At 40.6% G+C, this 17,024-nt stretch overlaps 1 protein-coding gene across 1 annotated transcript in view; it reads left to right on the top strand.

Annotated features, from left to right (window-relative positions):
- Positions 1–15,587, top strand: part of MYO5B (myosin VB) — a 244,499-nt gene extending 228,912 nt beyond the window's left edge. The window contains exons 34-40 of the mRNA XM_077817114.1: positions 2,589–2,740; positions 4,349–4,438; positions 6,357–6,507; positions 7,755–8,040; positions 9,158–9,332; positions 11,920–12,000; positions 15,435–15,587. Coding sequence (XP_077673240.1) covers positions 2,589–2,740; positions 4,349–4,438; positions 6,357–6,507; positions 7,755–8,040; positions 9,158–9,332; positions 11,920–12,000; positions 15,435–15,587 — 1,088 coding nt within the window. The remainder of the gene's footprint in view (positions 1–2,588; positions 2,741–4,348; positions 4,439–6,356; positions 6,508–7,754; positions 8,041–9,157; positions 9,333–11,919; positions 12,001–15,434) is intronic.
- The last annotated feature ends 1,437 nt before the right edge of the window (positions 15,588–17,024 follow it).

Below are 17,024 nucleotides of genomic sequence, written 5' to 3'. Positions count from 1 at the left end.
CCAGGATTTATATATATGTGTGTGTGTGTGTGTGTGTATTTAACCATTCAAATGAGTTTGCTTTATTTCAAGGTTTAACATAGTTTGATATTTGTAAAACCTCTCTAAATTGAGCATATTAAAGGCATGTGGGTACTCAGCTACCTAACTAAGACCTTGATTCAGCAAACTATTTAAAAATGTGCTTAAGTGCTTTGCAGAATAAGAGTGGATTTAAACTCATGTTTAAAGTTAAGCATGTGTTTAAGTGCTTTATTGAATAGGGCATAAATTCTCAGCTAGCTTTAATTTTTTCCCTTAGATTAAATTGTCTGAAGTCCATAACTGCAAAGAAAAGAATGGAACATGTGTTTTACTGATAACTTTTTTTAGACTTAAAAATTTGTTTTCAGGTTAATAGCAATGGGGTCCTATACCTGATTCTCCAGTCATTCCTGGAAAGCAAGTGCTGGAATGTTTCATTCATTTAGTATTTTGTTAGGGTAAATAAGCACAGTTATTTCTGACGTGCACAGATATAGGACAGGTTAAGCAGCGAATAAACCAACCTTGAGTCCTCGCTTGGGTTTATATTCTATATTAATAACTTACCAACATAAAACTGTTTGCATGGTTCCTTGTAAGCAGATGGAGGGAGGGGTATAGCTAAGGATGGAGGTTCCTCCCACTTTTTGAATTGACAAATTTGAAGTTTCTCAATATAATTTGTAAAGGGCACCTGTGACTTTCATTTTATGAATCCAGAAATTGGAGGATAATAGACTCAAGGAAAAGTGATTGTTCCAGAAGAGAGGACTTTTTTCCCCTCCAAATCAGTGAAGTAAATTTGGTGTCCTGGAGTTGATAGCCCCCGTTTGAACCTCTTCAGTGCTGTGCCCCATATCTTCACACATCTAGCACACTTTTGGTACCATGTAAATAGTAGCATATTAGAAATGGGTTTGACAGCACATAAATCCTGCTCCTCACTTGTGAAGAGTTCCATTATATTTGAGAATGGGCTGCACGGGCAGTGCCAGGGGAAATCTCTCAAACGGTTTCAAGAATTTTATAAGAACAATGGGTTTTGGAGGGTGTTCTTGTTTTTGTTTTTAAATCAGGTTGATTTCAGTGTTGGGGATAATCCCTTCAAACTGCCCAGCAAACCCCCAAGGGACTAGTAATTAGCCACACTTCTGATAGTCTTCCAACAAATAGTAACCAGCATCTGTGACACATGACTTGAGATTCCCCTGGCCCAGAAATTTTGAACTAATTTTGAAACCCAGCACAATATGTGTTTGCTTATAACTGTGAGTGTCCAGAGTACCCTGCACGAGGTGCTCAGAACGTTGCAACATTGAGCTCTGAAAGAGAGAATGAAAAACAAAAGTAATGAGTGCTTTGATCAGATCAAGAACCTCCTTTATCCAACTGTCTCATATAAGCAGCCATCCCTGTGTTTTCTCTTCCCACTTAGGAGTGTGCTTTAAATTCAGTGCTGTTTACTTAGCGTTCTAAAATGCTATGGACAGAATTCATGCCTTCATAGGAAACTCATTGACTCCAATGGAGTTACGTCAGTGATAAATTCACATCCAATTTGTCTCATTCTTTTGTTGTTAGATATAATTCTTACTCAAGGATGACAATGCATTGAAAATGCTAAAATGAAGCTGTAATTCCTAAAGGGGGCAATAATTGTTACACCATGATGGGTAGACACATGGAAAAGGGATATTACAATACAGACCTTCAGCTTCTTGTAGGCCTGTGGAACAGAAACATTTTGTCATGTTATCCATTCTGAGGTCTCTGCAATGTGCACCTTCCTGAGCGCTACTTAGACTGAAGGCTTTGGTTGGAGCCACTGCTGGCACGTGGACCACCATCCAATACTCAGGTTTTTGTCACACTTGCCTCACTATGCATTAGTGTGTTTGATTTCTGTTATCACGCCCGAGCGTAATGAAACGCTACAAAAAGCAAACTAAGAATGGTACCAGATCACAGCAGTTACTTTTAAAGTTCCTCCTCTTTGGGCAATCCCTGCTTTCACATGAAATATTTAGTAAATTCCACCACGTGCTATGTTGATTCAGCATGTTGATGAAGAGTAGATTTTATACATGGTATTTCTGCAGTTGTTTCTGTACACGATAGCGCAGCAGCTTGTATGAAGCATTTCCAAGAAGTTCAGGAATTTCTCAGAGATGAGCTTAAGTTGCAACGTTCAGAACTGATCTTTCCCAGATGTGTAGGAAACATCTTTACTGTTTCTGATTCTCCTGCTCAGCTAACAAAAGTTAGATTTCAAAGTAACAGCTGTGTTAGTCTGTATTTGCAAAAAGAAAAGGACGACTTGTGGCACCTTAGAGACTACCCAATTTATTTGAGCATAAGCTTTCGTGAGCTACAGCTCACTTCATCGGAAGTGTAGAAGATCTTTCCACAGTATGCATCCGATGCATCCGATGAAGTGAGCTGTAGCTCACGAAAGCTTATGCTCAAATAAATTGGTTAGTCTCTAAGGTGCCACAAGTACTCCTTTTCTTTTTGCAAAAGTTAGGTTGTAAAAGACTCCCTTTTTTTTTTTGTTCCACTTCTAGATCTCAAACCACAAACAGTTTCTGCCACAGTTCCATGTCTTCCTGCTTACATCCTCTACATGTGCATCAGGCATGCAGATTACATCAATGATGACCAGAAAGTGCACTCCTTACTCACCTCCACCATTAACGGCATTAAGAAAGTATTAAAGGTATGATGTCTTCGTAATAAAATGAGCTCTAAGGCTGCATGTGATGTAACACTCTAGTTCTGACGTTGAAGTAGGTACCTAAAGATGTGTCTCTCTTTCAGATTCAGATGGGAATCATGCAAATATTCAACAAACTCATGCCCTGAGTATAATATTGACATGATGATATTATCATTGATTTTTGCTGTTTGTTTTACTCTGGGATTTTCTTTAAAAATCAACTAAATATAGATAAAAAAAATTGTCCCAGTACGTGTGGGTTTTAAAAATCATCAGAGAGTTAAATGCAGATTACTTTTCTACAGATAGGAGAGATGCTCAGTGAGTGAACCATCCATAGAACACAACTAATTCTGCTACTAATCTTCTTTTTAGCTTCCTGACCCGCTAACTCATTGTTTTACTTCCCTTCTGGCTTTTGCTTCTTAAATCGCCTGAATTGAGAACAGGAGAGGCTGGCTCTTTTATGTACCTGTGTTATAACCTAATGTGCTGGTCACATATAGCTTTAATGTCCACCACACTCCAGACCAAAATAGACTCTGATTTATAACCGTTTATCCCAATCTCTTTCAGCTAGGCGCTGCTTCATTTCAAGCAAAGACAAAGAATGAAATTTCTGCAGTGGGATGAATCATTAAAGATCCAGCACAAGCAGGGCCATCTCATCCTAATTAACATTCAGTTCTTAGCCAAAGAATCTTCCAGGGTGTAGCCGCAGTACAGTAAAGAACTACAAAAATAGAATTATTAATTATACTCAGTACTTCCGTTGTGCTCTTCATTTCCAAATTGCTGTACTAACATTAATTGCTATTTCGCCTGCCTCGTAAGGGAGGTGATTTTATATCCATTTTATACATGGGAAAACGGAGGCACAGGAAGGTTGTGACTTGCCTGATGCCAATGCGTGAGTGATTGTCAAAGTAGGATTGGAATTCAAAATTACTGGTGACTGTGCACGTGTTCAATCCACTAGGCCACACAGTGGTGCCTCTCAGCTTCCTTTGTAAGTTAAGAAAGCTCTTTGTTAAACAGAAGGCTCACACTCAGAGTGAGGCCTTAGGGCACGTCCGATATAATACCGTAGTGGTACTGGTTAAACTTATGCACAGTGCCACATCTCTTGATGTCTCCAATAGTTAGTAGACCATCAAATCCAGTGTCCTGTTTCTGTCAGTGGCCTATATCTCATGCTTCAGAGAATGGCAAAGCAAACTAATATGATGCATCTAAGCAAATGAAAAGTGTCATACGTGTTGGTGAAGAATCCTTCCTAATCCAGGTGATTTGTTTATGCCTTGAAGCATGCAATTTGATTAGCTAATATGACTATATGGGCCATGTTCTGCTTTGTGCTGCACTGTTGCAAATTCAGAGCAACTTCAGAGATTCAAAGGGAATTACTCCGGAGTTACACTGTTGTAATTAAGAGCAGAATTTAGTAGCAGCCATGGTAACAGAAGGGAACAGAATTCTCATGCAGGAATGAAAATAGCATGTCGTTCATTGCATGTGGTGTTCTGCTTTTCGGACAACCACTTTGTTGAAATAGACCAGCTTCATATGCCAAAGAGGAATCTCACGTGTTAATTTTGCTCTTCACAGAAACACAATGATGACTTTCAGATGACATCATTTTGGTTGGCTAACACCTGTCGCCTCTTACATTGTCTAAAGCAGTACAGCGGGGATACGGTGAGACATTTATGTAAAGAACAGAGCTTCAGAAAAACATTCACCCAGTTTTGAAATCTCTTGTTCATTCCACTTAAGTGCTCATCTCCAGGCACCCCATACCTGGGGTCAAACTAGGATGTTGAACTATCAGTAATCATGCTGAAATGGTAAAAAGCTTTGAGAGACTCTTACAAGGGCCCGAGTCTCTGCTCACTGACTCTGGTGTCACTCAGGAGTGTCCCCTGTGAAGTTCATAGAGGAATACTGGTGTAAAACGTGGCAGGAATATCAGACCCTTAGTTTTAAAACTTAGTATAAAACTTTCCCCTCTAGTTCTAGCAATGTTCAAAGGTCAAACTCACAATTAGGATGCCGCTCCTGTTCTTTGATTGAAAAAGTCTTCTCTTGGGTCCAATACTGAGAGCCCTCCCTTTGATTTCAATGCAGTCAGTTTGCAGGATCGGGCCCTTCATTACGATTATTTTTAAACAGAAAAAATGGGTTTAAATCTTTTTTCTAAAAGTTATCGCTTTTTCTTAAGTTGTGCTCAATTAGTTCTGAACTTCTGAGGTGCATGAGATCAAAAACTACGAATCAGAACATAGTTCCTTCAGAGAGGAGGTAATCTCTTATACCAGTCTTCTTGATATAGTTTCACAGTTTTCACACCTATTCAGTTTAGTGTCGATCAGTTTTGATAATCTGTGGCCAAATCAGATTATCGCAGTTCTAGTAATATAAAAAATCTTTATATGGTACCTGTCCACTGGGCTGTTTATACTACTGTATGTACAGCCATATACTATGGTACCAAAATTTGGAATATAGAGATGCTTGTGTAGTTTCCTTCTAATTCACTCTCGATTTGTGTTAAACCTAGCCAGCCATCACGCTTCAAAGGATACAGGCAAGAATATTGGTATAGGCCCAACGTTTCCTTGGAATCAAATTATCTGTCAGGATTCTGTAGATTCTAATGTGGGGGGACACTGTATAGCCAATCATTTGTATACAGTATGAAAGGAATTGTATGAGTAAGGCTTGGTCAGTAACAGTGGTTTGTTCTTCTGTATGCCCTCTGCTGTCTCTGTAGCAGTACTGCATTTAACAAGAATCCCTGTTCCCAAAACTGTAACACTAGCTTGGCAAGAGTACTGTAACAAACGAGCATTAAAAGGAGAGAAACCATGCTAATTTCAAACTTCGGCCATGCTGCCATTATATCTGCTAGGATGATCTCCTGGGCCTATGCAGATGCCCCACTGATGCTGCAGTAGTACAAGGCTCCATGCTACAGAATCCAATTGTAGGATCAAAGCCTTAGCTGGAAATTCAGGGAAACAATGCAATTGATAAGGGGAATTCTCATGCTGTTTATTAAAAACAGAGCTGAAAAATTTGTGAGACCCCTGCAAAAAATCAGGTTTTTTAGCATATAACTCATAAGTTAACCAAGAGGTCAAAATATTTTATTATCATGCAAATATTTCCATTCTTACAAAGAAGTTTTAACTTTAAGATTACAATATGTGGCTCCTGGTGGCTCTGAATGAGTATACGCTCATGATATAACAAATGGGTAGCCTAGTGTTTAATAGGGAACTGAAACACTCAATTCAGTGGGAAACATGCTTTATCTTTTAATTGGAATTCCTTTCTCCTTGCTGAAATTAAAATTAAGCTGATTACTTAATGATATTTCATTTTAAAAAATTCTAATAACTTATGAATAAGCTGTTGAATAATCATAGGTGATTTATGAGTCTTGATCTTTTCTTCAACTGTTAACACCAAAATCTACAGTAGGTAGCATTCTAGAAACATTACACTTTCATTTACTTTTACAGGCCTTTATGCAGTGATGTCAGTGGACTGTTATTAGGCGGAATAACAGAACAAGGGGGTTTGGTCTCTCTTTTTTTTATTTTGTTTTTAGGGTTTTATGACACAAAATACCGCTAAGCAGAATGAACACTGTCTTAAGAACTTTGACCTCACGGAGTACCGGCAGGTTTTAAGTGACCTCTCCATTCAGATCTATCAGCAGCTCTTTAAGATAGCAGAAGGCATGTTGCAACCAATGATAGGTATGTTTGGGGTATATATATTATGTGAAGGTGTATATGAGACCTTTGCTCTGTGTTAGCAACACTTCTCCCCATCCAAACGAAAGCATGTGGTGGCATAAAACAGATAACAGTTTAAGAAATGTGCTCTGGAGAAGGCCACTATGGTTGGTGGCTTTATTTATAAAGTTCATGTATGAGACAGTGCTTGAAGTGATGGGAAAGTCAATGGGATTTTTCCCAGTGATGGAATAGTCTATCTTCCTCCTCCTTTGGAGGAGCTGGTAGTGCCAAGAAGTGGAGCTATGACATTGTTTCTAATCCCAGTCCTCCATTCCAAGCACTGACATGGATATGAAGTTTGCATGCAACTGTACAACCAAAAATCTCATGAGAGAAGGGAAGTCTGCAAAAACAAACAAACAAACAAAACCACTATTCTGCATTACAAGGGTGCATTAGAATAATGAGAGAGAAAATACCTTTATCACTTTGTCTATCTTCCTGCCAGCGAAGGAGTGCTTCCTTCAACAATATATATTCTCTAGCTATAAGGTTTCCACCACTTTCCTTGGGAGACTGTTAGTTTACACTACATTCTTTTAAAACTGTTACCATACCCCTCTTACCTATACATGCTTGTACTGTGCTATACCATCTCCACATGTGCAGCCTTTTGCTCCTTGGAGAGACTTGTCATATCCCTCCATTAATCATTACTTAGCCAATGGATACAGATTTATTTCTTTTAATCTTCTTTCTCAACCACTGAATCACTTTAAATGTAGACTTGATTAAGGCTACAGGTTGGGACTATAAGGAGAGTTTGATAGCTCTGTGCAGAGGTATTTGTAATTTTCACAGTATGTTAAGTGAGTTCTTCTCCTTAACATTAATACACAGGACTTTTTACCTTCAAATTACTTTATAGCTATTAACTAATTAATCTTCCCAACTGAAGTACACCACCAAGGTAAATACAGTAACTTAAAGTTATCCCCATTTACAGATGCCAGGAAGGTTAGTGACTCTCCCCAAGCCACAGAAAGAATCTGTAGCAAAGCTGGGATTAGAAACTAACAATTCCTGGATCCCAGTCGTTTCCTTCTACCTTTAGGACTTAATATTTTTTTTGTTTTGTAGAATGTAACACATTAGCAACTACATAAAATAAACCACAGATTACAGGTAAGCTAACAAATCACTCCCGGTGATTTATAGGGAAATGTAGACCTTGTCCCCATTCCTTTCTGAAATATTCCCCCCAGTGTCTGCAATGTTGGAAAGTGAGAGCATCCAGGGTCTGTCAGGCGTGAAGCCAATGGGCTACAGGAACCGATCATCCAGCATGGTAGATGGTGACAACTCTTACAGCTTAGACGCAGTCATTCGCCAAATGAATACGTTTCATAGCATCCTGTGTGACCAGGGCCTGGACCCGGAGATTATTCAGCAAGTCTTCAAGCAGCTCTTCTACATGATCAATGCAGTAACGCTGAACAACCTCCTGCTGAGAAAAGATGTCTGTTCGTGGAGCACTGGTATGCAGCTCAGGTAGGACATTGGCTGAGACAGTGATGGGAAGGCACCTGCTTATATACAGGCAATTTGTTAATTTTGTACAGTGGGGAAGGTAGCAGACTAAATATTCTATCAGAAATAAGGAGGAAATTCTATGGGACCAGGAAAGCTGTGTGAAATAAAACAGAGGATGCATCAGAAACCACAAAAGTCCAGGAATAAATGCAGGAAGGAAGGAGCAGAATTTAAAGTGAATTCCAATTGCTTAATAACTGCAACAGATTGTTCGCTTTGTGTTTCTGATTTAAATGCTCATTGCAGTGCCTATCTGTACTGCAGTATCACAGACATTTCTAACGTGCCCACCATAGTAATATCTGAGGCTATTAGGTTCATGCAGACAGACCTGTGAGCCTGTGCATATATCCCTGTTGACTTCAGATGGGCTCCATGCAGGCACAAGGCTCTGTCCACATGGATCTGATTACAGAATCAGGGCCCAGGTGCCTTGTATCTATCTTAATAGGTATTAATTTGCTGTGATTATGGGAGTTCCAGAAGGTATTTAGTGCAACCGTACAAAATAGCAATGAAAATTTACCTGCCATGGCACAGACCTATCCAATTGCCTTTTGTCATAAACATTAATGATGATTTAAAAACAAACTCCTCATGATATTTCGCTTGCATGCTGAGATCAGACAGATTAGGACTGTGCCAAGGCACGGGAGTGGGGGGAGGCACCTCGGGTCAGAGTTTCAAAGGTATTTAGGCATTTAGTGGGATTTTCAAAAGCACTTAAGCAGGTTAAGTAACTAACTCACACTGAGATCAATGGAAGTTAGGTGCCTAACTTGCTTTTAGGTACTTTTCAAAATCACACCAGCCACCTAAATACCTTTGAAAATCTAGCTGCTTGTGCCCTTCTACCGCTACCCTGCAAAATACAGTCTAGCCTGTAACTTTATGAATATTCTCCTGTGTTTGTGGAGTCCAGGAGTTTGCACTGGTTTTCAAGACCACTTGATCAGTATGTATCACACATCTGTATCAAAAACTCCACTCGCTCCAGCAATGCAATGTTTCTTGAACTAGTAAATGAGCCCTCAAAAGGAAACTTTCAACTGACATCTTATTTGTGTGGGGCCAGGTATAACATAAGCCAGCTGGAGGAATGGTTGCGTGGGAAGAATTTGCAACAGAGTGGAGCAGCAGAGACAGTGGAGCCCCTGATCCAGGCAGCACAACTGCTTCAGCTCAAAAAGAAAACTTCAGAAGATGCTGAGGCTATCTGTTCCTTATGTACATCCCTTACTACGCAGCAGGTAAGGGACTGGAGTACACGTTTGCTGTGAAACAGGTGAGAGTTCTTTCCTGTGCATTACAGCAGGAAGGATTGCTTTAGAACAGTGCTCCTCAAAGTGGTGGTCCGTGGACTGGTGCCGGTCCACTGCTTTAGAACATGGTACTCCTCAAGTGTCACATGCTGGGTGGGACATACCCTTTTTGAGTAATTTTCTGATCACATCCTGCCCTCCCAGCTGCTACTGCTGCCAAGAAACTAGCTGCCAAGCTTTCTTACTCTCCTGACAGGTAATCTCTACATTTGCTGTGCAGGGTAGGATCAGGATCAGATGACTGAGCTGTGGGTAATGCACACACATCTCTTAGTCAGCTGCCCCCACTTCAAATTCCTCTTCCTCCTTTAGTAGTGGCTTTAGGGCCCAGCTGTGACTTCCCTGGATGGTGATGCCACCTCCTCTGCTTCCAGCTTTAGCTAGGCCCATCCCACCTGCTTGAGGAACATACACAACCCAGGCAGTTACAACGGGAGAAAACACTTGTGGTTCAGTCCTCATAACTAACAGTTCTGCTGAACAGTCAGTGGTACTTCCTTTAAATGCAATAGGTATTCTGTAAAACGGTAAGAAAACCACCCTGCTATTCTGACCAGTGGGGATGTCTCACATAATAACAAGAATCCTCTACAAATCTGTAGCAGTGGTGCTTCAAAATTGATTTACTGTTGGCCTGTGGGCAGCCTTCCAGCTTTGCCTTTGGCAGATAATGAACCAACCATTTGCAAGTGAGTGCTCCAGGCCTCCAGAATAAAAGCTCTGAGGTTTTTTTTGGACCAAACGTCACAAAGAAGTGTATTTAATGGGAAGGGAAAGAAAGAGGAGTAAAGCAGAAATCTATGCCTCTGGGGCACTCATTACAAAACGGAAGAGAGAAAAGGTGAGATCTCCCACAGCATCCCTTCAGCGTACAGGCCAGTCTCTCTCACTGCAGCATGTAGAGGTCAAGATGCATGCTACACCATGGAATATTCTTTTACAATACAGAATATTCTTTTAGGGACTAAAAGCTCTTTCAGATGATGTCATTGTTTTTCAGTCCTAGTAGCTGAAAGGTTGTGCTGTCATACAGGTGTGGCAATTGGGCCAAGTAATCCATCATCTGTGCGGACTCCCTCATACAACCACTTGTATGCAAACTAGCTATAGAATAAGGATGGCAATTAGCTGAGTAACCTCTGATATCACAATGGTCTAGGACTCGTGGCATGGTATAGATGCGTGCTTGGCTGTCACATGGGTGTAATAATTAAGTCAAAATGACTGAGAACGTAAAAATCAGTCTGTAAAAGACTGAATCCCAGTGATGATTTAGCCTGATAATATTCTGAACAAAGAGTTCTCAACCAGGCTTTTAACTGTTTGCATTGCTTCACACTGACTCACACGTTCAGAGTGACAATGCTAGAATCATATTATATAGAACGTTTCACAGTGCCACTGTTTTTGCTAGGGGCATCAGGAGACCATGAAGGCCAGGGTCCTACCCTGAGAAGCTTAAAGTATAAATCAGTGGCTCTGTCTTTGTGACCCAGCATCCACAAGCAGCTTATTAGGGCCCACTCTATCCTAAAAAATTGTGCTCAGAGCAAGAATTCATGAGTAGATTTTGAGGTGACAAAAGGTTGATAACTGCTTCTTCAATGTACCAGTTGCTCATTGGGTCTGAACAGGCTTCCACTTAAATCAATGGCAAAACTCCTGTAGACTTCAGTGGAGCAGGTCCTTAATCTTCAATATTCAATTGTACACCCCTTTTATCTGACAAAGGGTGGAAGTGAGGGGTAGTGTGGGGTGCTGGGTGATATAATTCTCCCTGCACCACCATCTGTGCAGCCTTTTGAATTAACACTTGTCCTCCACAGAAGCTGAGTGGATTGGGTGGGTGGGTGGAGGGGGTTGAGGGCCGTGGATGAGGAGCTGCAGCAAGATTAGGCTAAGACCAGGAAGGGTGCAGCCAGAGTGGCAGCAGGAGCATGAAGGAGGGAGCAGGTTGTCTATCCAGAGTCTTCCTGGATCCTAATGCCCATGGGGCTTTTCTCACCCCATGTGGTGCAACCTTGCAGGTGTCCCCACCACAAACCCACCTGTAGGTTGCGACCCACCAGTTGACAAGTACTGTTCTAAAAGATGGACTTGACAGATATTTGAAGACATAACATGCACCAGGAAGGGAACAAGGGAGCACAAGAAAATCGAAATATGCTTGCGCCATTACTCAGGTCATTCATGCACAGGTGATTTAATGATGTTCAAAGATGCATGTTGTAGACACTCATCTCCTATTTTCTACGTACAAGTTTTTCTTGTTCAGTTCTGTTCAGCTTTCTTGAGATTCTGAGTATTTACACTAAGTTAAGATGTTAGTCCACAACCTTCTCTAGTGACATGAAGAAGTTCCTCAATTTACACACCTTAGCTGTCTCCGACATGGAGACTGATGCAAAATTCTACAAAAGTGACAACATGAAGAAACCGGGTAGCAGCGTTTCATGCCATTGAGAAGCTCAGCTACTGCTGGCCATCTAAAACCCTGTTGTTTTGTTTCCAACAGATTGTAAAAATATTAAATCTCTATACTCCTGTTAATGAGTTTGAAGAACGTGTGACAGTAGCCTTCATACGAAACATTCAGGTAAGTTAAATGGCCATAAAATGGAGACAAACACCAACAGTGAAAGTTCTTATGTAAAATGAAGATCAGCAACTGTCAAAATCCAAAGAGAAAGTGGTATCGATTTAGCATTAATGTTCCATCTTACTTCTCTCTCTGCTTTTAACACATGATTATGAAAGTTCAGTGCTTGTAATCAAAGGTTCTCTGATTGTTAAAGGGACTCAGCCTACTGAAGCCTTCACGTATACATCCTTAAATAGTAATATCTTACTGTTTTACAAAACTTCTCTTCCTGAAGAATGCCTCACAGTACATTACCAACTATTCACATTACCCACCACTGAAACTCAGCCATCTCTGAGGAAGGATATGTCAGTCCTTCAACACTGTTTAACACAGGAACATCACATAAGTTTAAAAAGAAAAGTGAAGCATATCATATCCAACTGAAACAACAAGAGGCAGTTCATGAGTGGTAAATAGATGCTGCCTAATCAGAACTGGCCAGAATGTAATGGTCAGCACTTCTATCTTTGCGTCATGGGATTGTTCCTGACCACAAAAGGCAAGGTGGTATACAAACATGAAGTTAAATTAATTTAGATTCAAGACACAAAGTAACTTTACATTTAACAAATAGCTAGAATGGGGATTATCAGAATCTAATAGTTAGAATTACTCATCAGGTTTTTGTTTAATTTTAGTACATTACTTTAATTGGTTTCATATTAGTTGTACGTGTACATAACAGGGCATAACAACTTGTTCAAATTCTCTCACACTTTTTTATTGTAAAACAAAGACAAAACAAGATTGGGTAAACAAGAAAAATATTGAATTGTAAGTGACATCTGCAATATGGACTTTTTTTTTTGGTCTTAATGTTCTGGGTAAAATAACACATTTACGCAAAATAGCTGCTCTTGCCCCATCATGCTGCTTTCTCTGATAAGATTTCCACTTTCTAGTTAGATATGCTATAAAAATTGTATTATCCAATTTTGAGTTCAGTTTATCTCAATTCATTTCTGATAAATCAAATGTTCCATAGTGTACAGTAGGAAAAGAACAGAAGGAAATGATGCTTAAATCAGTGTATTATACAAGACGCACTCAACTGTGTTTTCTTTGAATTTACATATGTTACGAACTTGAAAAGATACCAGGAACCTCCATCAAATCCAGAAAGCATTTTTATTCTGCTTTAATATACAGTAATGATAAAAATGAGTAATAATTCTTTACATGCACGTAGAACCCTTCATTATAAAGGATCCCAATTCATTTAATAAATTATAACCTGAGCTCTGTTCACTTCTATGTAGGTATTTACGTGGCCCTTATCAGTAGAGTTGGGCAAATAACTATTTATCAGGTCACTGGCAGTTCCAAAAAACCAACAAAATAAATGTGGGTCTGCTCGAATTTGGAAACTCCGAAAAACTTTGATGAATTGAAAAAGTTTGCTTTGGGTTGAAGGAAACATTTTGTTTCCAGATATCCTTAAAAGGAGGAAGGTTGGGGTGATGGTGCCATCTCCGTTTGAAGCATTAACCTAGTGGTTACGGCTCTCTCCTGGGATGTGGGAGAGAGACATTCAGTTCCCTCCTAATCCTGATATGGAGAAGTGATTTTAACTTGGGTGCCCCACATTGCAGAAGAGTGGCCTAACCACTTGGCTGAATAGTCATTTTCTCTCTGTCTTTGTCCCAACCTCCAATGACTAATTATTTATACAAAGTGGAACCACTTCAACGGGAGAGACTGAGAAAGACCCACTCCAGACTACCCAGTAGCCCCGGGGTAAGGGAACTTTTCTGCTGTGAGATCAAAGTTTAAATCCCTTCTTCAGATCAGATAGAGGGAGCAATTGAACCTGGCTCCTATTCCATATCTTAAGTGAGTGCACTGGGCTAAAATGTACAAGGCAGGCACTACCATTGTCTCAGCCTCCAGCCATTTTGTGAATGGCATCTCAGTCCTGAAAACAAAGATTTGGCTGAAACTATTCAGCAATTTCATGTCAAATTTGCAACATTTTGGTCTACTGTTCACCAAAAAAAAAAAAAAATTGCTCAGTTCTACTTATCAATATAGTATCTGAGCGCTCAAGTGTTCATTTTCTCAATGGGACTAGTCCTGCAAATAAGGCTGGTAGGATACAGGAATGTAGGACATCACTGAAATGCAACCACTTCTGAGATGGAAGACTGCCACCCAGCATACAGCACGTTAGTGGAGAGCGGGGAAATTTTTACCAGGTGACTAGGGAAAATTCCCTGCTCTTCTGAAGAGTGCCATGGTATCTTGAATGTCAAAAAGAGAAAGCAGGAAAATAGTAGCTAATGTTTAACATTCTTCTCAGTCCTGATGGTGCACTAGATAAAAGGACAAGCATGTTGCTGGTAGTCTGTGCTACTACACAAGGGAGTCATATTCAGTGTCCAGGTCCACTCTCTCACTCCTGGAGTTGAGTGGGCAGCACTTTCCATCACTTTGTGGGAATTTACAACTTGAGTTGCTCTGCTGCAAAATTCCTGGCTACTTATACAGCATCATGGATGCATCTCCGGGGGCAAGGTCTGTTCACTGCTTGAAGCAAGATCACTGCAAAACACAGTGGAGGAGGAATTACTGGAAAAGAAATACCGGGTGGATAACAAAATTCTGTATTGCCAGTGCAGACTTCTGATGACAGAAAAGAGAATGGGGCAAAATCTGGCCAGTGTAGGGGAAGTGGCATAACTGTCCCCAAGGAAGCACAAAAACATTCTGGAAAAGAAGAAGCAAGAGTTTTTGTAGGGACTTGCATACAGGATCATACATTCAATACTCCCACCCCCATAATGCCCAACTCTGGATTGTTCCTCTTAAAAGCCTCCTAGAGAGGGTCTAGACAAACCAGAATAAGGAACATATTTCTGCCCATGCTCTTTTGACTGGCCATAGTGCTATGCCTAGCACCTGCCAGGATTTAAGCTTATGTTCATAACATTTCAATTACTTGGTGTATCTTTATTCCCTCTCCTCTAATCATAAAAAGGGCTGGTTAGTTTGTCATCTCTCTAAGTCCTGTATCCTACATCGTTCAGAAATTCCATTTGGTCAGGCTCCATTTATACACAATCAGTATTCATAGGCGACTTATGGAGAGAGACATTTTTAATAATGTGTTTGAGACTTTATATTTGATATTCATAATTTCATACTGTATGCTGATTGGGGCAGGGATCACTTCATCTTTTATATTTGTCCAGCATGCTGTGCTCAAGAAATAAGTTTTCTCCTGTTGGGATGAAACTGGAGCACATTTTCCCTGCTTCCTTAGATCCTATACACCCTATTTCTCTCCAGACCATTTATTGTGTTAAGTGTTGCAAATGCAAATAAAAAAGCAATGATCGAGATAAAAAACACACTAACCTTTTATTTTTTCCACACAAACCTCATAGGCAAATTTGCAAGAGCGAAATGACCCACCACAGCTGCTGTTAGACTACAAATATATGTTCCCAGTTTTGTTTCCGTTCAGTCCATCCTCCATAACCATGGACTCTATTCACATCCCTGCTTCTCTCAACTTGGAATTTCTCAACGAAGTCTGAAGAAAATGTCTTCAAAGCGGTCCCCCTTCACCAGAGAATTCAAGCAAAAAAAAAGATCTTTTTAACGTGGACCAAACAAGATTATGGAAGAACCAATACACAGTAATCAGTTAGTGCTAAACTTTATACTATAATAAGAAACTGATCTTGTATGTGATTTTTTTTTTTTGTAACTTGCAGCTCAAAATAAGAATACTTGAAATACAGAATTTTTTTACTGCTTGATTTCATGTTGAAATAGTGCAAAGCCCATAGCAGAGTCTCCAACAGACATGAACAGCAAACACTGGAAAGTGGGAGATGGTTAATTTGGTCTTCATAAGTGGCTATGAAGAAACTCCAGATAAAAATCAAAGTCAAAACACTGTCTTCAGAAAAACGATGGCATTGATAAGGTGGTTTGTACATATTAATGCATTTCAATGCAGAGATACAATTTCACATTTCTTCCTGTTGCTAGTCACTGTATCACAATGGTCAGTTCAGAAATATAAGTTGCAAAATGTGCAAATAAGTGTTCATCACACAGTTTAAGGTGTCGGTGAAAACAAGCATAGTTTTCAGTCTAAGGTGGATTTTATTTGTCAGGAATTCTGATTTCCTGAGTCACCACTGCTCTCCATCCAATACGCTTTTATCTCTGTGCATACTGCAGAGATGTAGCTAGTGGTGGCCATTTAGACTTTCTCTCACCCACAGAATTGTGGTGATGGCCTCAAATCTTTCTGATGCAATAATCTAGGAGGTGAGGGGCTGTAGTGTCTCTCCCCACGTCAGTATTGGAAACTTTCATCCTAAAATCCACTCCTGGCTTTACCCTATGCTTATAGGAGTTAAGATACTGCCACATCTAGTGAAGACAAAGATGCTCTACCGGTTTTTAATACCTTACATCATTATGGAGGGCAGTCGCCGTTTCCATGGGCTGACATAACCAGTATCAGAATCCATGTAACAAAATTATACCTACACCCAGGGCCATCCCTCATGTGAGGCCCGGGACATAGGCGCCAAGTTTCTGATCTGTCAGGGGGTGCTCCCCTCACCCAGCTCTGACTCAACCCCTTCCCCCATTCCCCGCCTCTTCCCCACCCAGTTCCGCTCCTCTCCCCTCCCCTCGCAGCGCCTCCTGACACAGCAAAATATCTGGTCCACAGTAGGCACTGAGAAGCAAGGACAGGTGCTGATCGGTGGGCAGGAGGCCCTGTGGGGAGAGGGAGGTTCTGGCAGGGGGGCTGCCGCTCGCCTTCTCACACCCCCCCGCTCACTCCCCATTTGCCCCCTGACTCTGCTCGCCCTCCTGCCTCACCTCCTCATGTTTTTATGGAAGTGCGGGGCCTCCAATTTGCCATACCCAAGGGATGGCTCTGCCTACACCATTCTATAAATTCTGGCAATCTTCATATGTGTGGATAACTCATGTAAATCCAATCCAGT

The sequence above is a fragment of the Eretmochelys imbricata genome, chromosome 5 (assembly GCF_965152235.1).
Source record: "Eretmochelys imbricata isolate rEreImb1 chromosome 5, rEreImb1.hap1, whole genome shotgun sequence".
Lineage (NCBI taxonomy): Eukaryota > Metazoa > Chordata > Testudines > Cheloniidae > Eretmochelys > Eretmochelys imbricata.
Note: the sequence above shows the minus strand (reverse complement) of the source record. Positions and strands in the feature narration are given on the sequence as shown.